This window comes from Mustela nivalis, assembly GCF_964662115.1.
Source record: "Mustela nivalis genome assembly, chromosome: 17".
Taxonomy (NCBI): Eukaryota; Metazoa; Chordata; class Mammalia; order Carnivora; family Mustelidae; genus Mustela; species Mustela nivalis.
In genome coordinates, this window is record NC_139036.1 from 56,197,929 (window position 1) to 56,220,072 (window position 22,144).

Here is a 22,144-nt window from a genome sequence, read left to right on the forward strand (position 1 = left end):
GCCTATTTGCACACACACAAAACCACAATGGCTGATCAGCCAAGCTTTTCCAGGATGTGGCCAGAGACAGCCTTCCACTTTACATATCTCCAGAGCATAAAGTAAGGTCAATGACTGGGGGTTAGGGCTCGGTCAGCCCTCCGTCCCCACTCTCACCAAGCCCATAACTGCACAGTTATGCTGAGAGACATCGGCCTCTGCTGACAAGGACACTATTTGGCTCCAGGGGAAATGACCTAGGAGTTAAGCAAGCTGGGACACCCCTGAAAACCAAGGGGTCAGATGTTTTGAGAGTTGTAGGTAAACTTTCCTTTCTTGCGAACAGGCGGTAAGGAATGACAAGCATCTGAGCAGCTCAAAATCCTGCCTGGGGCCCAGCCCTCTGCTCCTGGGCCCAGCTTACCCAAGTGTTAGGAGTTAGTTGGACAATTAGGCAATCAGGGTCAGTGTCCCCACAAGAAAATAGGACAGCTAAGACGAAACCGTTCCAGCATCCTGTCTTACAGCTTAGACAGGACCACCATGGCCTCCTGTCCCAGCCTCTCTGCCGGAGTCCCTTTTGCAAAAACATCCTGAAACAATTAACCTTAAATCATTGGTCACTATCACAAGTTGAGGCAGCCCATCTCCAGACGTCTGCCCAAAAGATCAACACGTGAACAATAAGCCAGTAGGTAGACGGGTGTCTGATCAGAGCCCTGATTCACAGGGACCCACAGTCAGGATGCCCAAGATACATCTGTGGAAGAGCTTAGCACAATCCCAAGATTTGAATGCCAGAGCGGCAACCCTCTCGGGTCCCCTCCCTCTCCGGGGGCTTTGTCCTCTCACTCAATAAACTCCGCCTCGCCGCCCACCACTCTCCCTCTGGTCTACCTGTTCACTCTTCCAGCAACGTGACCAAGAACCGTGGGCACTGTGGGAATAAAAATCCTGTCATACAAGGAGGATTCCCTTTAGGGTCGAGAACAGTATCATCTGAGGGTCTCTGAATGGTCCACACAGATCCTTGGAACAAGTGCCTCTGACACTACAGGAAAGTCGGGCTGTTCTGTGGGTCCTGCATCCTCCAAAACCTAGTGGAGGTTTTGCATAAGTCAGCTCCCTCCCTGGGCTCCCGTGTCTCCATCTGTGAGAGAAAGGACTGGATGGCTCATCTGAGGTGCCCCTGCCCTAAAACACCTGTGGATGTGTGTGTGCATAGAACACACATGCTCATGTGTGGGTACGAGTGCTTGTGGAGATGTGTGCGTGCATGGACGAACATGTGTGGTGTGTTCGTGTTTGCATGTAAGCATGTGTGGGAGCTGTATATACATGTGTGTGTTTTACTGCTAGAGCGATGTGTGCACACATGGATGAGTTGTGTGTGTGTGTGCACTGTGTGTGCTGTAGTGGTTTATGTGTATACATGTTGTGTGTATACATGTGTGTCACACATGCATTGATTGGGTTCTCCTGGTTACAAGGGGCAGAAACTTGTTCAAGCTACTTCTCATGGTCACTTTGGTCTTGCAAACTGCCGTATTTTCAGAGCTCGATCTATTCGTGGGGGAAAGAGATCTTGTTCTGAAAGGGCTGGTTTTGTTGGGTCTCTCTCCCTCGGGATTAGAAGATCCATGAGGACTGTATTCCCAGTGGCTAACACCACCTCTGGTACATCGGAGATGCTCAATAAATAATTGTTGGAAAATGAATACACAGGGGCGCCTGGGTGGCTCAGTGGATTAAGCCACTGCCTTCGGCTCAGGTCATGATCTCAGTGTCCTGGGATCGAGCCCCGCATCGGGCTCTTTGCTCAGCGGGAGCCTGCTTCCTCCTCTCTCTCTGCCTGACTCTCCGCCTACTTGTGATCTTTCTCTCTGTCAAATAAATTAATAAAATCTTTAAAAAAAAAAAAATGAATACACATGGGGCGCCTGGGTGGCTCAGTGGTTTGGGCCGCTGCCTTCGGCTCGGGTCATGATCTCAGGGTCCTGGGATCGAGCCCCGCATCGGGCTCTTTGCTCAGCGGGAGCCTGCTTCCCTCTCTCTCTCTCTCTCTCTCTCTGCCTGCCTCTCTGCCTACTTGTGATCTCTGTCTGTCAAATAAATAAATAAAATCTTAAAAAAAAAAGAAAAGAAAATGAATACACAAATGAATTGTTTTCACTGCACTGTCGTTCTTCTCCTGGCCCTGGAAGCTCCGTCATAAACCACAGCTTTTCTTAGCAACCATCCTGAACTCAGTCTGCTTGGACCCAACCACACATCATCTTTTCTACCCACTGCATGCTACGCTCCATATTTTACATAGTTTTCACATGAAATCCTCATTACAAATATACAGGAGAGGCAATGTTATTCCTATTTTTCAGACAAAGAAATCTAGGCTTAGAGAGCAAGTAACTCATCCAAAGTCACATGCTAGTAATGGGCAAAGCCAAGATTCAACCCTGGATCTGGCTCATAAAGCCGACCATCCTGCCTCTGGCTAGAGAGGCTGAGACAGAAAGCAGCTGCCCTTTGGTCCTGCTCAGTGCTCGCAATGAAGAGGGAACCTGACAGCCAAGAGTTAACAAAACAGCACATCCTTGAGCTGGCTGTCAGCCAAGTGTCCACTCCACAGCTATTTCTAAAACAGGTTCCCCCAAAGTGAAAGAATGTCATGTTGTCCTGAACTGGAAATTGGTTTTGAAAAGCAAGTCACGGATAACAACAACCTTAACCCTTTCCAGATCTAATGCCACTTATCCGCAGTCTATGGAATGGGAAACTGGGTCTCAACCAAGTTCTTATCCAGGCACTCAGGCAGACGCAAAGTGTGTTTTTGAGGAAAACACAGGTCTCCAAAGTGTGGGTTAACCCTCTGGAAGGACAAAGTGAAAGAGCTCTGTGGTTTTCGGGTCAGGGTGTGAGCTGCTTTGCCTCCTACCCCTCCAGTATCTAAGGTAACACTCGCTGAAATCGACAAAGTGAAATTGGGGCTATTCAGGCTCCCTCTGTGCAGAGGACCTGATCTTTTCTTAAGCACTGTTTAGTGGGCTGGCTTTAATTGGAAGAAATAAAATTAAGCATTTGTTCAGCAACAGTTAGGCTAGACATGGGCCTTCCTCTTTGCTTTTACCTGAGTTACCCAGCATGGCATGCCTCCCCAGCACATATATAGACATAGTTCTTTCTTTTTTTTTTTAAGATTTTATTTATTTATTTATTTATTTATTTATTTATTTATTTTGACAGGGAGAGAGATCACAAGTAGGCAGACGGAGGTGGGGGAAGCAGGCTCCCTGCTGAGCAGAGAGCCCGATGCGGGACTCAATCCCCCGACCCTGAGATCATGACCTGAGCTGAAGGCAGAGGCTTAATGTTCAAATGAACATAAAGAATCCATTTTAAATCACTCCCGATCCGCCCCCCATGCAGAGACAACCACTGTTTAATATATGTATGTGTCCCCAAAACCAGTGTTTCGCTCTTTTCTGTGGAAACGCTACTTATTCCCATTTAAGCAAAGGATCACTCATGAGTTTACTTCATCAACCAGTTTATTACACGTATTAGGGACTTTTGATACAGAAAAGTACAAAAAGAAAACATGGCCCATGATGCCCACTCTCAAATACTCCCAGCGAACACCTTTTTTTTTTAAGGTAATGCAAGCAAAGTTTTGGAGAAGACGGGGAGAAGGAAGGATGGAAGGAGAGAGGGAGAATAGTAAGAGATAAAGCAACAAGTGAAAATCTTCTCTTCATTCCTCAGAGGTAGTCACAGTCACCTCTGCTGTCTCCCTGAAAAAAGTTTATGCATAATCAGTATATACACCCAAGTGAAGTCAACATAAGTCAGCACACAAGCATACCTCTCTGCCCTTTCTTTTACTCCATGATTATCATTTTTCCCAAACAGCACATACAAATCTACCTCATTCTTTTCTTTTTTTTTTTTTTTTAAATAATCTCTACACCCAATGTGGGGCTTGAACTCATGACCCTGAGATCAAAAGTTGTGTGCTCCACGGACTGAGCCAGCCAGGTGCACCTACCTCATTTTTCTATGGGTTCCACAGCATTTCATCACATGGATATTCTACAGTTTATTTAAGCAGCCCCAGTTGCTGAATTATTGGCTCTTACACATGCTACCATGAGCATCCTTGTACACACATCTTGGTGAAATTTTGCAAGTAAAACCATAAAACTGCTGAGTCAAAGGAATTTGCATTTGTAACTCTGATAGATATTGTCAATTGTTCTTCAAAATGCCCCAGTGGGGTGCCTGGGTGGCTCCAGTCAGTTAAATGTCTGCCTTCGTTCAGGTCATGATCTCAGGGTCCTGGGATCAAGCCCCACAGTGGGCTCCCTGCTCAGCAGGGAACCTGCTTCTCCCTCTTCCTCTCCCTCTGCCCATAGCCCTGCTTGTGCTTGCTCTCTCTCCCTCTCTCTCTCTCTCTCAAATAAATAAAATCTTAAAAACAAAACAAAACAAAATGAAATGCCCCAATGTATCCTCTTACCAACAGTGCATGTAGGAGCACCTACTTCCCCAAATTTCAACCAATATTGACCATTATCATACTTTTATCAAAGCATTAGGTGTTATATCAGAGAAACAGTGCCAGTATAAAATACATTGGGAGAGATTTCATTCAAGGAACTGACTCTGGGAACCTGGCAAGTCCAAAATCTGCAGGGCAGACTGGCAGACTGGAAATTCTCAGGCACAAGCTGATGCTGCAATCTTGAAAAATTGCTGCAATCTTGAAAACCATAAGATACTCTTAATAATAGAGAACAAACTGAGGCTTCTGGAGGGAGGAGAGTAGAGGAATCTTGAAAAATTCCTTCTTCCTCAGGGAAACCTCAGTTTTGCTCTCACTTCCTTCAATTAATTGAACGAGGCTCACCCAGGTTATTGAAGACTTACAAGTCAACTGATTGTAAATTTATAATAATATCTATAATGTATAATCTATATACCCCTAATATACCTTCATAGCAACAGATAAACTAGTGCTTAATTAAGTAACTAAGTGCTACCGCCTAGCCAAGTTGACATATAGAACTAACCACATTACAAACACACACAAAATATACCTGTTCATATTCTTTGTTCACTTTCCTATAGAGATAATCTTTTGAGAGCTCTTTCTATTACTACATGTATTAACCCTTTGTCTGTCTCGCAAATATTTCCTCTCTGTCATTTCTCATTTGATTTCGGTATGTTCTGTCATTATTTCTGTGCAGTCAGATCTACTCATCTGAATTTGTCCTGTTAAGAAAGTCACTCAGAGCCACTTTTGGAGCCATGGTAACTACCCCGTTCACCTAGCCCTTCTAAATGTTCCCCCCGAACCACAAAGTCACAGGAAAGCGGGGTGCTGAGGCAACATTAGCCCAGTTCCCACTGAGAGGTGTTTGCTAACAAACAATTTAATGTCAGGCCCTGGTTTTAGTAAGGGTCAATAGAAAACCTAGAGGATACAAAGAATTTATCAAACTCAACACCCAGAAAAAAAAAAAAAAAAGAAAGAAAGAAATCCAGTTAAGAAATGAGCAGAACACATGAACAGACAACAGACATTTTTCTAAAGAAGATATCCAGGTGGCTAACAGACACATGAGAAGATACTCAGCATCACTCATCATCAGGGAAATGAAAATCAAAACTACAATGAGACATCATCTCACACTGTCAGAATGGCTAAAATTAACAACTCAGTAAACAACAGATGTTGGCAAGGACATGGAGAAAGGGGAACCCTCTTGCACTGTTGGTGGGAATGCAAACCGGTGCAGCCACTATGGAGAACAGTATGGAGGTTCCTTAAAAAGTTAAAAATAGGGCTACCCTAGGCCCAAAAATTGCACTACTAGGTATTTACCCAATGGATACAAAAATACAGATTTGAAGGGGTACATGCACCCCAATGTTTCTAGCAGTATTATCAACAATAGCCAATCTGTGGAGAGACCCCAAATGTCCATCAACTGATGCATGGGTAAAGAAGATACAGGTTGTGTATGTGTGTGTGTGTACATAGTACATGTACAATGGAATACTACTCAGCCATCAAAAAGAAAAATCTTGGGGTGCCTGGGTGGCTCAGTCAGTTAAGGTCCAACTCTTGGTTTCAGCTCAGTTCATGATCTCATGGGTCGTGAGATGGAGCCCTGCGGCAGGCTCCATGCTCAACAGGGAGTCTGCTTGAAGATTTTCTCCCTCTGCCCCTCCCCACACTTGTGCTCAACATGCTCGCTCTCTCTCTCTCTCAAATAAATAAATATTGTTTAAAAGAATGAAATCGTGCTATTTGCAATAACATGGATGGAGCTAGAATATATTATGCTAAGCCAATTAGAGAAAGACAAATACCATGATTTTATGCAATGTGGAATTTAAGAAACAGAACAGATGAACATATGGGAAGGAAAGAGAGAGAGAGAAGCAAACCATAAAATACTCTTAATAATAGAGAACAAACTAAGGTTTATGGAGGGAGGAGGGTAGAGGATGAGCTAGGTGTGTCATGGGTATTAAGGAGTGCATTTCTGATGAGCACTGGGTGTTATATATATATGTGATGAATCACTAAATTCTACTCCTGAAACCAAAATCCATTAACTAAATAAAATTTAAATAAAAATTTGACAAGAGGGGCACCTGGGTGGCTCAGTCATTAAGTGTCTGCCTTTGGCCCAGGTCATGATCCCAGGGTCCTGGGATCAAGTCCCACATCAGGCTCCCTGCTCAGCAGTGAGTCTGCTTCTCCCTCTCTCACTCTCTCTGCTTGTGTTCTGTCTCTCATTCTCACGCTCTCTCTCTCTCTCTCTCTGTCAAATAAATAAATAAAATCATTTAAAAAATCTTTTTGAAAAGAATAAAATAAAGCTATAGGAAACACTTTGCATTTTCTGCAAAATGACAATTGCCCATTTTGTCACTTAAGGTCCCTTATATAAGAATCCACATAAGACATTCCTCTCTGCATCGCAGGAGAAAATACTCACTGATTGAAAAGACTCAACCAGTAAGTACTACATACCCCATCTGGTTTCCCATTTTATCTTGGCTGCCAGGAAATCTAGAAGCAAATGTAAGGCTAAGATATAGGTTCAAACCACCTCACTGTGGGGTAGAAGACCTCCTCAGGCAGCATCTTTATTCACCCTCTTGTATAGTTTTATTTTAAGCCACCTCAAATTCCTTTTGGAAGTGGATAAAGCCCAAATGGAAACAATAAACAAAATGACTTAAGACATAACATCAAACTGAGGGCTGTTGGAGGGGAGGTGGGTGGGAAGAAGGGGTAACCGGGTGATGGGCATTGTGAGGGACACTTGATGCAACGAGCACTGGGTGTTCTACACAACGGATGAAACACTAAATTCTACTCCAGTAACTAATAATACAGTATATGTCTGAATTTTTTTTAATTTTAAATTTTTTTTTAAAGATTTTATTTATTTGTCAGAGAGAGAGAGAGAGCAAGAGCGAGCACAGGCAGAGTGGCAGGCAGAGTCAGAGGGAGAAGAAGCAGGCTCCCTGTGGAGCAAGGAGCCTGATGTGGGACTCGATCCCAGGACACTGGGATCATGACCTGAGCCGAAGGCAGCTGCTTAACCAACTGAGCCACCCAGGCGTCCCTAAATTTTTTTAAAAAGAACAAAAACACCTGTCTCAATGGTGGCAAAGCTGGCACAAAAGTTTCTGCTAGAACCATGATTAATTAACATTTTCACAAATGCTCCAAGGGAGGGAAGGTACAATGGAAAATCTGGATCTGAGGTTGACATTCAGCTTCCCTAAGCAGGGAAATTTGGAGGCAACCTAGAGAAACTTTAGGAAAATCCTGGCAGCTGTTGTGGAGAGAGTAACCCCATTGTGTATCTAAGGTAATGGATTTAGGCAGACTCATCCCTAAAATTTGGGGGACCAAGGCTAGAATACAAATGGCTAGACCAAGGCTAGAATACCATATGTCTCAATAGTTTAATGTTCTAAATCAAGCTTTAAAAAGCTATCACATCAAGTGTGTCCTCTCTTCCTACTCTGACAAACATCTTCCTACTGACCTGGAAGCCAGGTTTGAATACAGGATTTTCAGAAGTTCTGCACCAAAACATGGCAGCAGCATCCTGCCCCTGCCCCCAGGCAGAATTCAGCAGGACCTGGAATGCTAAACCCTGTCACCCTGGACCTTGGCCCCCCAACAAACCAAAGAAGGTCCCAAGAAGATGGAACTATTTTCACATGATGAGAGAAGAAAGTGAATCCTTCACCCTGAAAAGGAAAAAGATAAAAGGGAAAAGATTTTCAATGGGTTATATTTTCTAGTAAATGGAAAAGGTGGACGTGGAGGGACTGACCTCTCACCTTCTGGAATAGTCTGTCTAGGAAGCACTTCTTCAAGCCCAAGGAGCTTGATTTGAGATGTAAATTATTAAAGCCACTGCACACAACAAACAAATGAAGCCCTTTAACCCAGAAGGAAATAGAAACTGAATTGAATTTGGTTTGGGAAGTGGAGGTGGGGAACAGCAGTCAGGGGACATCCAAAGTCAGCATCACAAACAATCTCATGTCTACCCTGCTGCCTATTCAATGCCACTGTCAGAGCCAAACAGTGTTGGGGCCATGGGTCCAACCTCAGGAGACCCTGTCAATCACTACGCTTTTACATTTTTGGTGTTTTTTTATCTTTATGGCTTTGTAAGTCCAGCTAAAGTTGGCATCTCTTGATTGAGATGAGCCTCTCCAATGACTCTGAATGCTTGTCTTTGGAAAGTAGCTATTGTCCATTTTGAAACTATGGCATTTACAACTCGTTCATTCATCCATCCATCCACCCATTCATTCATTCATTCATTCATTGAGAGCCTGCTGAGTACCAGCTTCCAGGTGTATGTATATTTCATCTCCATTGCTTATGATTTTCTTCCAAATATAGCACCTGACCTTCCCAACTAACTCTCCCCACTACTTCCTCCAGGTACAGAAGTAGCCATTCCCTTCTTTCCCAAACTCTACTTCTCTTGAAATGCTGACCTCTCCAATGTTCCAGGGCCAAGTGCCAACTCTTCCCAAGGCATATGTCCAGACATTCTGATTTTTTTAAATTTTTTTTTAAACTCTCCCATACAGGAGACCCATTGTGTTACTCTCTCAAGAATCTGGTGCCAAGGGCGCCTGGGTAGCACAGTGGGTTAAGCCTCTGCCTTTGGCTCAGGTCATGATCTCAGGGTCCTGTGATCGAGTCCCGCATCGGGCTCTCTGCTCAGCAGAGAGCCTGCTTCCCCCTCTCTCTCTGTCTGCCTTTCTGCCAACTTGTGATTTCTCTCTGTGTGCGTCAAATAAATAAATAAAATCTTTAAAAAAAAAAAAAAAAAAGAATCTGGTGCCAAAGAGAACTAAAAGTGCAGGGAATTTATTAAGGGGAATACCTATGAAAAAAGTGGGGTAGGAGCACCTGGGTGGCTCAATTGGTTAAGAGTCTGACTTTGGCTTAGGTCATGATCTCAGGGTCCTGGCATTGAGCCCCACGTGGGGCACTGTGCTCAGCAGGGAGTCTGCTTGTCTCTCTCCTTCTGCCCCTCCCCCCATTCTTTCTCTCTCTCTCTCTCAAATACATAAAATTTAAAAAAAAAAAAAAATGAAGAAGTGGGGTAGAAGCCAGGAAAGGCAGGGAGATCCCACAGACCATGAGGCAGGTCTGACCCCAACTGAGGGAGACCGCCATGCAATCTCTAGAACGATCTGTAAAATCGTCCTCAAGCCAAATTCAACCATAAGGGGAATCCTGTGTCAGCCAGCAACAGGCCTGCCTCAGTGTCCCTGCCACACTCTGCCTTTGGCTGGGAACTGCCCGTGATAAGGATGGCCTTGATGCAAACACATCTATGGGGGACTCAGGGGACACAGTGGGGTCTCTCAGTCAGTTATGCCTCCTCTATGGTGGGAAGTCCGAGAGGCAAGTTCTCATGGTCACCTCAGATGTTCATTAACGGGGGGTGAAACAGGGTCCCTTCTATGTCTCTTCAGTGACTTCAATTAGGGAGTCACGAGTTCGGGGTGTGTGTCTGTGTGTGTGTGTGTGTGTGTGTGTGTGTGTGTGTTGAGAAGGCGCCCCCTCCCACAGCCACCATGACGTCTCCGCAGCCCAGCTCCCACTGCAGACTCTCATCCCTCTCTTGCTCCCTTTCAGACCATCCTGGTGGGTGACAGCGGCGTGGGGAAGACCTCTCTGCTGGTTCAGTTCGACCAGGGCAAGTTCATCCCAGGCTCCTTCTCGGCCACCGTGGGCATCGGATTCACAGTAAGTGCCCCCAGACTCCGGGGCCCTGGTGTGTCTCTGTCAGGGTCCCAGCAGGAAACAGGTGGATGCTCACGCTGGATCCTTCAAGGTTTATCATGAAGACTACTTACCAAGGCGGAGGCAGGGTGTTGGGGAACGGGGTGGGAGGCGGTGGTTTGGTGCAATGCCCGTGCATAGTGCAGGGCTCCGGTCCCAGTCCTAGACTAAAAAACAATAACAACAACAAAAAAAAAAAAAAGAAAAGAAAAAGAAAAAACAACAGAACTCAGGGACAAAAGCCTGCATAGGGAGGGCTGGCTACCAGGAGCTCTGACCCTCAGTGGAGAAACACACGCACTCCCCACCCTCCTGGAAGCTAGCCAGGGTGGGCAAGTCAGCTCCCTCCTGCCGTGCGCCCTTCCAGCTCTCCCATTTCCTCCTGGGGCTCCCCACGGGCTAGACCCAACCAGAAACTAGAAAGAATATCTTGATACAGATTGCTCGGGTCCTCCTTCCAGGGCAAGAAGAATGTGGAGAGGCAAAGGGATGACTTCAGATTTTAAGTATAGTCCAAATTTAACACTGTTGTGTGGGTCCTAGGGAACTGGCAGGCCAAGAACTAAAGTTTTATTCTTAGCACTCTGTCTCTCCCTAGATATCCTCAGGATCAGGATGGAGCAAGAACACAGGGCCGGTGGGACCACACTTAGGGCTGGGATGCAGCGGCATCACACTTGGTGGGAAGAGGCAAGAGGACCCCAGAGACTGGGCTTGCCCATTGGATCACAGGAAGGAAAGCAAGGACTCCTGATGGCCAGGGGTTCAGAGTAAAGCAGAAATGAAAGCCTGGCCAGCGTGTATGCCAGGGGCCTGGAATCCAACCCGAGACACCAGCGCCCAGTGTTTGTTCATGACCAGCCTCCAGAGTGCTGGGAAGGGCAGGGCTGAGTCCCAGGAAAGCAAGGTTGCCCAGAAAAATTCCTGAGACCTGGGACCAGGCTATCAGGCTAGGCATTCCCCCCACTAGGGGCCTGTTCCCCATCTGCCCCTCAGCACATGAGGTCACAGGGGGCCCTCACAGCCACCAGCCATCTCCCCCAACTCCACACCCATCCTCCCACCTGTCAGACTCGGAGGGCAGACAGTGGGGTGGACGTGGGTGTGGATGTGGTTGGGAACACTCTGATTCACACTCCACAGACACATAAGGGTGGGGCCTCCAAATTTTGCCGCTAGCCTGATAAGAAAAATGTGGCACCTGGCCTCTAAGAAGGAAGAAAGAATGTGGTCAAACAGAGAACCCGAAGCAGGCTGACACAGGACAGGCCTGGCTCCCCCAAACTGACCACAAGACATAGGATGGTCTTGGTCAAGCCGACAACACAAACCAGAGCTGGAAGTCAGAAGCCCACCTTCCCCTCCGCAGGCTCTAGGAGGGGCTCCTTCCTGGCCTCCTCCAGCTTCGGGCAGCTCCCGACAACCCTTGGTACCTCTTGGCTTGTAGATGCAGCACCCCAGTCTCCAGCCCTGTCTTCCCAGAGCCTCTCCTCCCTGTGTGTCCGCTCATCTGCTTACAGGGACACCAGTCATACTGGATTAAGGACCCACCCGACTCCTGCACAACTTCAAGTAGGGACTAGAGGCTAGGGACTAGGGGCGAGGACAGCCACAGATGCTTTGAGGGATGCAATGCAACCCTTGCAGGGGAAGGGGAGCGAGGGCCACGCCACCCCCTCGCTCTCATTTCTCGTCGTCCATTACCCTCTTGCTCTGAAAGCCACTGCCCCTGCAGGGTTCCAGTGTGAGCACTTAAGAGCTCCGAGTGGGCTGGGGTGTTTTTCGCAGCGGGTGACTCTGGCATCCAAACAGCAGGCGATTACACACGTCTGCAGAGTTCCTGACAGCTTCTCGGCTCCCAAAGCTGGCTCTCTGAGGCCCGGCGCCGGAAAACAGCTCCAGCCGCTGCCAAAAAATCACAGGGCCAGGGACACATGGACACACAGTCCCCAGCAGGCCTATAGTCTCCAATAAGCCACACCTGCTTGTCTTACCCCCCCAACACCTAAGTCAAGGGGTGCAGGTGCCCCTCCCCCCTACGCACCCTCAGTCAGTCCCTTTGTAATATGGCCACAGAACCCCTGAAGCCTACTGGGAACAAAACCGCCCACACTCTCATTCTCTGTCACCAGGAGCTGCAGGATTGCTGGGATGTCCTGCTTAAAATGATCCGCGACTTCATGAATTCATTTAATACCAAACATTTAAGGCCTGCTTCAGGCCAAGGGACCAGGGCCTGGGGGCCAGGGCCGGGCTGCATAAGGCCAGCCGCCCCCACCTTCAGGAGTTCCCAGATTGGGGGGGGGGGGGGGGCCTTTCCCAGGATGGCTCATTCTGGGCGCAGCCCAACAGGTTAGGGAGAAATGAGAGGTGATCTACACTATAAAGGGTCAAAGTCCTAGCACCCAGCTAGGGACCGTGAGAAACCACAGTGTAAATGTGGGGCAAGGTGAATTTCAGTGGGTAAATAAAATCATATTCAGATGAGCTCGCGCTGGGGTGCATTAGCAAAGCAAAACTGCCTGAGCGCCTTCCTCGCCGCGCACGTCTTCTCTCAAAAGCTGCGCCCAGGGGTGCCTGGATGGCTCAGTGGGTTAAAGCCTCTGCCTTCGGCTCAGGTCATGATCCCAGGATCCTCGGATCGAGCCCCACATCGGGCTCTCCGCTCAGTAGGGAGCCTGCTTCCTCCTCTCTCTCTGCCTTCCTCTCTGCCTACTTCTGATCTCTGTCTGCCAAATAAATAAATAAAAACTTTAAAAAAAAAAAAAAAAAGGCAGCGCTCGGCCGCTCTCTAGAGTCCCCGGCCCACAACCGGCACCCAGGAACACCCGTCGGCCTCCAGCTGGCCGGGGCTCCGGCGCCGCCTGCAGGCCGCGCTGTGCAGCGGCAGCGAAAACCGGGGCGCCTGACCGCGGGGCCCCACAGATGCCGGACCCTGCGAGTCAGGCTGGATTTCCAGGGACTGTTACCCGGGGAACCTAACCCGGGCCGCGGGCGACCTTGGGGGACCGGTCCTGGGGCTGGATTTGGGCCCGCCTCCCCAGAGCGCGATGCCCCGCCAGTTTGCTCGGGGGCCGCCTGCCCTGCCCCCCGAGGCGCTGACCCTGCGATCGTGCGCGCCTTCGCGAGCCAGCCTTCTACGGGCAGGTGTCGTCTGGGTGGGCGGACGGAGGGAGGAGCCTGTCGGGGTCTGGGCCGGGGCGGCGGAGGGTGGGAGGATGAGGTGGAGCCTAAAGCGGGGCGGTCCCTGCGCTGTCCCTCGCCCGCCACCAGCCCTAGCTCACCTCTGGTCCAGGGGACATGACGGGCATGTCTGGCGCCGCTGTCACTCGGGATGGAGAGGCCCCCGAGGACTCCCCGCCCTGCAGTCCGAGCTACGATGTCACGGGCAAGGTGGGTGGTCACTGCGCCCAGCGCTGGGGACTCCCCAGCCTGCTCTGAGGGCCACCCCTTCCCCACGCCCTTTGCCCTGAGATCCCGGTCCAGCCCCCTTTCTGGCTGCGTCTTCTTTGGACTCAGCCCTTCCCCCAAGGAGCCGGGTCTCCCCGAGCAGGGAGGAAGGGTGGAGACAGCCCCCGGCTCTACGCCCTAGTCTGGGGCTCTGGACTGGCTCAGCAAGGGTGGGGAGAGGGGGGTTAGAAGGACTGAAGGACTCCCCACACGGCGGACCCCAACCCCATTTCCTTTTGCTACACCCTGATTGCTAGGATCCCCCGGAACCCCGTGCTTCTCCGTACGGGTTAAGCTCACAATCCTCCTGGGCCCAGGCACCCACCAATGCTGGAATATGGGGATGCCTGGAGACGAGGAGGGGACGCCCCCTGGCGGCGGAGCAGTTGCCGTTAATGCCTTTTCCCCAGCTAAGCTCCCCGCGGAGACTCTTAGGCCCCAATCTCCGTAGGTCCGGGGGGGGGGGGGGGGGCGGGGGGGGGGCAAGCTCCCGCAGCCATTTCCTCCCGCCTTCTTCCAGGAGGGTGTTGCTAACCAACTTGAAGCCCCGCCTGAGAATTTTTAGAACCTGGGAAAGATTCTCTTGGTTAGTCCCAAGTGTCCTGTGGGCTAGCTTGGGTCGCCTCTCTGGGGCTGGATCCCTCTGAAGGGGGCAGCCATGGACAGAAGCAGGTGAGGGAGGCGATGGACTCTGGTCTGTCTGACCTCCCTCTGGGCCCCTGGAGGAGGCAGGGACCAGGAACTCTGAACGAGAGGCTGAGGGAGCACAGAGCTTCCACTCTTCCTCTGAGGTTGGGGAGGAGTGAGGGGCTGCCCTGTGACATGCTGCGGGGCCTTGAAGGAGGCTGGCCTCTTTCTGTGCCTCGGGGCCTCCGCCACCCCCACCCCAGGCTCTCTCTCACTAGGAGCTGGGGCCTCTACCCCCCAGTCTTTCAGGGGAAGCCACTTTGCAAGTCACCCACCCGGAGCCGTTGAGATAGGCGTCCTGTGTGGGCTGGTGGCAGGAAATGGGCCCCTGTGCCTTCAGGGGAGGGGGAGCTGCTAAGGCCCAGGCCCCACGCTGGTGGGGACCGCCTGACCTCCTGGCCTGAAAAGCCAGCTGGCCTGTTTGTCTAGGAGGTGGCAAGGCTGGGCAGTTGTGTTTGGTGGAATCGCCTGGCTGGGGGGCTGGGGGACTGGTGAGCATCTTTTGCTCAAGACAGCTGTGATCTGAAAAGTTTGCAGTTCACCCTCCCTCCTTCCTCCTCAGGGGCCAGGACACAGGAGCCAGGGAGAAGTGCTGGCTCCAGAGGGCTGCCCGGCCTCCAGCCCTCCATCTCCTGTGGGCCAGGCAGCATCTGTAGGAGGAGCCTGGCAGAAGCTCCTTGGGCCAAATTAGAGGGAATGGGAGCCGCAGGCAGGGAGTACCCAGCCCCAGGCCACTCTTCCCTGAGTCTCAGGCACTTGACATCAGCATTTTTGGTCCAAGTCATTAACAGACTCCAAAGAGACCTCGGTGAGATTATCCTTCCTCCCTTCTAGCCACTGTGGAAAGCATGCCACAGAACAGTGAAGGAATCTTCCCGAAGTCCCCCAGTAGCCATTTACAAGCCAGGACCCCAGCCTTCACGTACCTTTTGCGCAGTCCACTTACCTTTCCACCAAAGTTAGCTAATCCTAGTACCCCGTGCCCACAGCAGGAATGCCTTTGGGCTCCGCTGTCAAGGTCAGAGCCTCAAAAATAACTCAAACCTAGTCCCTGCTCAACCCATTAAGTATCTAACCAGCCAACTGGGAAAATCCCAGCATTAGGTCCAGACCTCTGTTCTCCAAGCTTGAGGAATGACTGGACAGAAGGCTCCCTCTCCCTGTCCCTGTCCCCGCTTGTCTTGTCCCTGAAAGGAGATCATGAGCAGAGACTGACCAGACAACACGAGGGCAGGGACACACCCCTCCCCACATTCCCTCCCCTAAAGTGACCCAGAGATGCTAATTTGCATCCATCTGACCCACCTGGGAGGCTTCTGCGGAAGAAACTTTAGACTCATCCTCTCCCCGTTTCGGTATAAATTTCAATCCTCCCGAGTTTATGCAACACTTTTATAAACATAAAATGTCATTAGAGACTTTCAGATAAATTCTGTGACCAGAAAAAGAAAAGAAAACAACAGCAGTGGTAATTTTAGAACGTGCCTTTGCATACAACCGTGCCCGCCCCATCAGATCTGATAGCCTTCCTTGGGTGATAATCCCTGTCCACGGTATTAACACTTCCTTTCTGGAAGAGGTGGTTCTTTGGGGCCACTGAGCACATCTGCTGACTTGTGAGTGCTGAGGTCTCAACGCAGGAAACTGGGTGAGGACAGGAGAGTCAGTGGGAGGGCCTGAGAAATGAGCTGAGCCAAGGAGTCGAGAGGAAAGAAAGGGTGAAGGCAGCATCGGGCTTTCTAGAAGCAGGTGGCCCTCAGTACTGACAGCAGCCTTCCCTGGCCTTCTGGCCCTCTTTCCAGGGTCTCGCCCTGGAAGCCCAGAAATTTGCCCCAACTCCCCAGTAACTGCCTCTGCGCCCCCCCCCCCCCATCTCCTAGGTGATGCTTCTGGGAGACTCAGGCGTTGGCAAAACCTGTTTGCTGATCCAATTCAAAGACGGGGCCTTCCTGTCCGGGACCTTCATAGCCACGGTCGGCATAGACTTCAGGGTGAGGTGGCAGCAGGCTCTTCCTCCCAGCAGCAAGCCGGGGCAGGCCAGGACTCAGGCACAGCGTGCTGTCCTCTCCGGCCCTGGCTCCTCAAAGCCGCTGTGGGTCATTCCCCAGAGGGCACCAGGGGTGCTCCCCCTTGGGACCACAGAGGGAGCCAGGTTCAAGGAGTCCAGGCATGGTGGAGGGGCTCTCTGCCCACCTACAGGATCTGAGCAATGACACACTGAGTCTTAAAATTCTGCCCCAGAGCAGGGCAGACACATCCCAGAATGGGAGCTGAGTTTCCTGGCCTTCCGCTGTCTTGCTCATGGCCCTCTGAGCTAGGCCCCTCTGGCAAGGCCTCAGAGGTCAACAGGTCTTTCTGGAGTTCCTGGAAGCACCCCACGGCACTGGGTTGAAAAGCTAAGCTCATCAGCCTCCCTCCCTGTGGTCTCGAGGAACCCACCCTTACAAACCCGCGTCAGGGCTGTATAGCGCTCTGCCATTCTCCACCCACGGGGTCCAGGACAGTAAGGTCTAACCCAGGCGGTGGGGTGAGGGGGCAGCCATGCAGGGGCCGGCTGCCTCCCTCCCAATGGGAAGGAACCCAAGCTTCACTTAGGAGAACTAGTGAACAGCTAGAAGGAAAGACCACCCTGCAGACCCATCCTCTGCTGTGCCCAGGACGTGCGGGGTGGAGGAGGCGAGCATCTTATCTCTAAGGGCTCGGTTCTGCAGGCTGGGGCTGAGCTCCAGGAGGCACCGATGAAAGTGGGAAAGAGGCGGGGCCCCCAGTGTCCAGCCCTGAGTCACCTTCTGAGGTCAGGAGAGTCAGGCCCTGGCATGTTGTAAGAGGAGCAGACGAGTTCCCAAAAGAACTCTGCCATGGGGCGGGGTGGGGGGGAGACGGGGTCCTGCTGCCCTGAAGAGGAAATCTGACTGGAGATGTCTAGGGGGCTCACTGCACCCCCTCAAACCCCGGGAAGCAACCAGAACAGAACGTCTGCCGCTCTGTAGGACGTCAAGGATCCAAGCCTTCCCCGCCATCCAAACCCACCCTCCCCCTGCCCCTGTCTCTTTCAGAACAAAGTGGTGACCGTGGATGGTGTGCGGGTGAAGCTGCAGGTGAGACCAAGTCCAGAACAGCCGGGGAGAGGGGAGGATGGAGGGCCCCGCCCCTGTTCTGCACCCGCCCCTGCTCTGCACCCAAACCGCAGGAGGCCTGCAGCCCTGCCCTGAGCCTGGGGCAATTTCCTGTGGGGCGCAGAGGAAACAGCTTTTGTGCTTTTGTTTGTTCAAGGAGGACGAAGAGGGCGGCCCAAAAAGCAGTTCCCAGGCACACTCTCTACCGTCAAACGCTCACGGGCCGCTCTCTCCACGTGCCTGCAGACGGGCCTGCTCTGCTCCAGCTCTTCTCCGGTTTCCCAAATCTCATCCGCTCTGGGAGACTGGACGCCCCCAAGCCCTGGGCTAGGGAAGAGGCCGCAGCCTGAATGAGCTCGTGAGCTCCGTAACAGCACCGCGGACATCATCGGATGTTCGGAAGGCCCTGAGCCCCTAGTGCAGGAAGTGTCCCCCCCACACACACAGCTGTCGGACTCCGCGTGGGTTCCCTCCACGCAGCCCGGTCCCGGCGCACTGCCTCCCTCTGACCGTCTGTCCATCCCTTCCTAGATCTGGGATACAGCCGGGCAGGAGCGGTTCCGCAGTGTCACCCATGCTTATTACCGAGATGCCCAGGGTAAGCCCTTCCCCAGCCCACCCGGGAGACCCATCCTTCTGCCCCACGTCCCCTGTGTGATCTCTCTCTCCCCCTGCAGCCTTGCTCCTGCTCTATGACATCACCAACAAGTCTTCTTTCGACAATATCCGGGTAGGTCCCCTTCACGCGCCCCTCAGCAGCAGCCAAGGTGGGCCCTCCGCGAGCGAGGACTGCTTCCTGCTTTGTGGGGAAGGAGGCAGAGCAGGGAACACTGCCGCCTTTTTCAAAAGGCGCTGTGACTCAGAAGGAATAAACTGCCGCTGGGCATCTGGTCGGCCTGTGGGCGGGGAGGCCAGGCAGGCCGCTGGGTGCCTGTGCCACCTGCTCAGTCCTGGCTGTGACTCGTGAGTGCCATTCCTGACAGAGTTCGCCCAGTACCCAGCTCCGCCCTGGACAACTACCCAGGTGGCAACGACAGTGAGCAGGTCTGTCCTTACCAAACTATTGCAGAGTAGGGATAAGTCAGTAAGTACAAGCACTGAGCGCGGACGGCACCATAAGGGTTTCACATCTCCCTGATCTCAAGGGATTGGCAAGCCCATGGGGGGCAGGGGGCGCTCGGGGAACAAAACACATAGATATAAAGCAGCTTATACAGAGGATGGAAATCCACAGCACGTGCATTGCCACCTCCAACTTCAACTCCCTACTCCTGGTAGACATCACTAATCCATCACAATCATTCCGATCACTAAGCCCTTCTGTGTCGCTAGAATCCTCCGTGAGTCACTCCGGGAAATCGCTGGGGACTACCAGCTGATTTAGGAGATAAAGCTCTGCCATCTGCATCTTCCATAGAACGGGGAGTTGCACACTTGGGGTTGGGTCAAGGAAGGCTGATCCGGACCAGAGAGGCCAGAACAAAGAGGCAGATAAGAGAAGGCAGGGGGCCTGTGAGTAGCCCAGGGAAAACCAAACGGGCAGGAGAAGAATGAGCCGAGGGAGGGAGAAGGCCTGGTTCTCAGGCACAGCCTGGCTCAGCTCACCCTCTCCCACAGGCCTGGCTCACTGAGATTCATGAGTACGCCCAGAGGGACGTGGTGATCATGCTGCTAGGCAACAAGGTGAGCGAGCCCATCCCTGCGCCTCCCCTCTCACGAGCCCCACACAAGCCCCAAGAGGGTCAGTTGCATGGCCTTCCAGCAGAGGATTCTTCCCAGACTCCAGGTCAGGGGTCAGACCTCTTTGGCAGCTTCATCCCATCTCACTGCCCTCTTAATGTTTTGGAAATGGCCCCCTCCAGGGAAAGCCCAGGCTGCCCTCTGAGAGACCCAGGGTGGCCGAGACGCTCAGCCCCCACTAGATCCCAGTAAAGCAGTCACAGATGAAGAGCTAAAACCCGAGTCCAAACTACGGTCACCCCTCTGAGGCTGGTCACCACACCCCTCCAAAGGAGAGTTTCCCATCTCCCCAACTGGCAGTAGGATCCCCTGGCTGGGAGTTGGGTAACTCAGCCTGAGCAAGGCAGAAACCCTGGCTCCAAGCCAATCATACCACCTGCAGTCCCACAGGCCACCAGCAGAGGGCAGGCAGAGGCTGCTCCTGCAGGTAAAGGGGTCAGCCCAGGCAGGAGAGGGCCCGGCTGGGGTGGAGGTTTCCTTCCCCAGAGTGACCCACCTGGGCTTGACAGGCGGATGTGAGCAATGAAAGGGTGATCCGTTCGGAGGACGGAGAGACACTGGCCAGGGTAAGTGACTGCCCGTGGGCAGGACGAGGGGTGGGGGCAGTCAGAGGCTGGCCCTGAAGACATTCTCTTCCTGGCAGGAGTACGGAGTTCCCTTCATGGAGACCAGCGCCAAGACAGGCATGAATGTGGAGTTAGCCTTTCTGGCCATTGCCAAGTAAGAGCTGAGCATGGACGGGAATCATGTGGGATGGGGTGGCACCATCTGGGAATCCAGTAGGGCCTGGCCCCTGGCCCAGCCCCTGGCCCTACAGGCACTGCACCTCCTAGGTCCAGTAGCCCCGGGGTCATGGGAGTCGGGAGGGTGCAGTTCCTCACTCCCTGCCCAGCCCACTGCTTCTTCCTCTTCAAGGGAGCTGAAGCACAGAGCCCTGTGGCAGCCCGATGGGCCCCATTTCCAGATCCGAGACTTTGTGGAGTCCCAGAAGAAACAGCCCAGCTGCTGCTCCTTCTTATGAATCCCAAAGGGGCTGAAAGGAGACTCCAGAGGCCCTCACGGATGCAGCCTTCTCCCCCAGAGCTGGTTTATTCTGAACGGATGGGAATCGGGGGACCCAGGGCACAGCCCCTTCCCAAGAGGGAGCTGTACTCCCACTCTTACCTTAGTTCCTGTAGCTTCCCTACATCCTGGGGGAGGGTAAAGTATTTATTTCACTTTATTGATACATAATGTAATACAAAAAAGGAGGGGTGGGCACCAGAAAACCACGAGACAGAACGGGTGGTCCTTTCGCCTGCTGGTACTAGGACTTAGGGGCCCCAGGCTCCCTCCTTGCCTTGACAAGGGTGGTATTCTCCAGCTCAGCAGCAGAGGGCAGTGATGCACTTCTGCAGCAGAAGGGCAGGCCTTGACCCCACTGGGGCTCCACCTCAGCTGGAGAGGTGCAGCAGACCATGGCTTTACTTCCTCCAGCTCCCCCGGAATGTCTTCCCCAGTAAGATGCGCCCCTGTGCCAGACCAAGGCTCAGGGAAGATAATCGATGTGGAGATTGGGCAGTGACAGAGCTCTGTGGGTAAGGGAGAGAGGAGTAGCACAGACTAGGTCTGTATTGGCTGCCTCTGGCCTTACTAGCCCCACTCTGGGATGTACCCCTTTTCCTCCAGTCTACAGACTGAACACATTTGGTTCCTGTTCTCTAGACCTCAGGTGCCAGGGGCAAGCCCCTCTCTTCCCCCTCCCCCAAATCCCTGGTGGAGGGCTCTCTACCTTTTTGCTTGTGCCCTTAGACTCCTAAAGTCAAAGCTAGGGAAAGGTTTTTCTCCTGTCTCGACACTTTGGAGTTAGGCAGCCTCACAGGCTACTGCAAGCAGCTCCAGTGTTTCTACTGAGTTAAGAATCCGATAAGGAGGAACGCCTGACTCTCAGAGCAGGTGGGAAGCAGAACCAGGCAAACCTTACCCCACACCTATCCTCCACCACCCACCCCCACCCTGCCCTCGCCCAACCCAAGCGTGGTCTCCTCCCTGATCACCATGCCTTTTCCCCTCAGACAGACACCACCACAGCCAAAACTGCTTTGTGTCCCTTCCCACTGAACCAGGTTAAGGAGTAAGAGGTCACCCATTTCTAGGTAAATCAACACAATGTGTAGAAAACAAAGTCACGCGGGTTAGGTTGGGTTAAGGAGAGAGGCGGCAAGGAGTTTATGTGGGGCCAAGGTCACCTGTCCCACAAAACCCTGACCCTGGCCATCGGAGGTGAACAGGAGACATGTGGGTCATGACCTGGAGGAGAGTAAGAAGTCCACACTGCACATTTCTAAGGCTACTGCATTTGCTTTTGAGGCAGAAATCTTGCTCTCTGAGCAGAGTCAGCAGCTCCGACTTGGGCCTGATAAGGAAGCTCTCCAAAGCTTCTCCCTTTCCGAGCAGGGAGGAGCCTGACCTTGCTGGGCTCTTCTGGGGCCCAAGGCAGGTCGCAGGCATTCCAATCACATGGGCTGGCTCTGGGCCTCTAGCATTTGTGTTTTCAGAATTAAACTGCAGAATTGGGAAAGCACGCCCTGTCCCTTGCTTCTTTGAGGTGCGCTTGGAGAGGGGGCAGGGGAGAGAATGCTGACTGTTACTGCATGATTTGACTGCCCAAATCATTTGATCTTCATCAATGCTCCCAACTGCTCCCCTCACCCTTAAAAGACTGCTCCCCAACTTCTGTGAGCAGCCTTTCATCTGCAAGAAACTGAAAGAAGGTTTGTCTTAAGGTCCCATTCGGGCTTTTTTTTCCCCCTCCTTTCCCTCTGCCCTGTACTCAAGA

General features: G+C 52.0%; 1 protein-coding gene across 4 annotated transcripts in view; it reads left to right on the plus strand.

Moving 5' to 3' along the window:
• RAB37 (RAB37, member RAS oncogene family) overlaps positions 1–21,889 on the plus strand; it is a 58,705-nt gene extending 36,816 nt beyond the window's left edge. Inside the window, exons 1-9 of one of the 4 annotated variants that reach the window (XR_014304426.1) lie at positions 13,536–13,726; positions 16,351–16,461; positions 17,527–17,568; positions 18,118–18,184; positions 18,264–18,316; positions 19,204–19,269; positions 19,709–19,892; positions 19,970–20,046; positions 20,242–21,889. Coding sequence is in view for 3 of the 4 variants with exons in the window: in XM_082705076.1 (XP_082561202.1) it covers positions 13,634–13,726; positions 16,351–16,461; positions 17,527–17,568; positions 18,118–18,184; positions 18,264–18,316; positions 19,204–19,269; positions 19,836–19,892; positions 19,970–20,046; positions 20,242–20,347 (672 nt within the window). In the remaining variant the exon portion in view is untranslated. Of the gene's footprint in view, positions 1–10,186; positions 10,298–13,535; positions 13,727–16,350; positions 16,462–17,526; positions 17,569–18,117; positions 18,185–18,263; positions 18,317–19,203; positions 19,270–19,708; positions 19,893–19,969; positions 20,047–20,241 lie in introns of those variants that run through there. The other 3 variants (XM_082705076.1, XM_082705077.1, XM_082705078.1) reach the window with 3 other exon arrangements.
• The last annotated feature ends 255 nt before the right edge of the window (positions 21,890–22,144 follow it).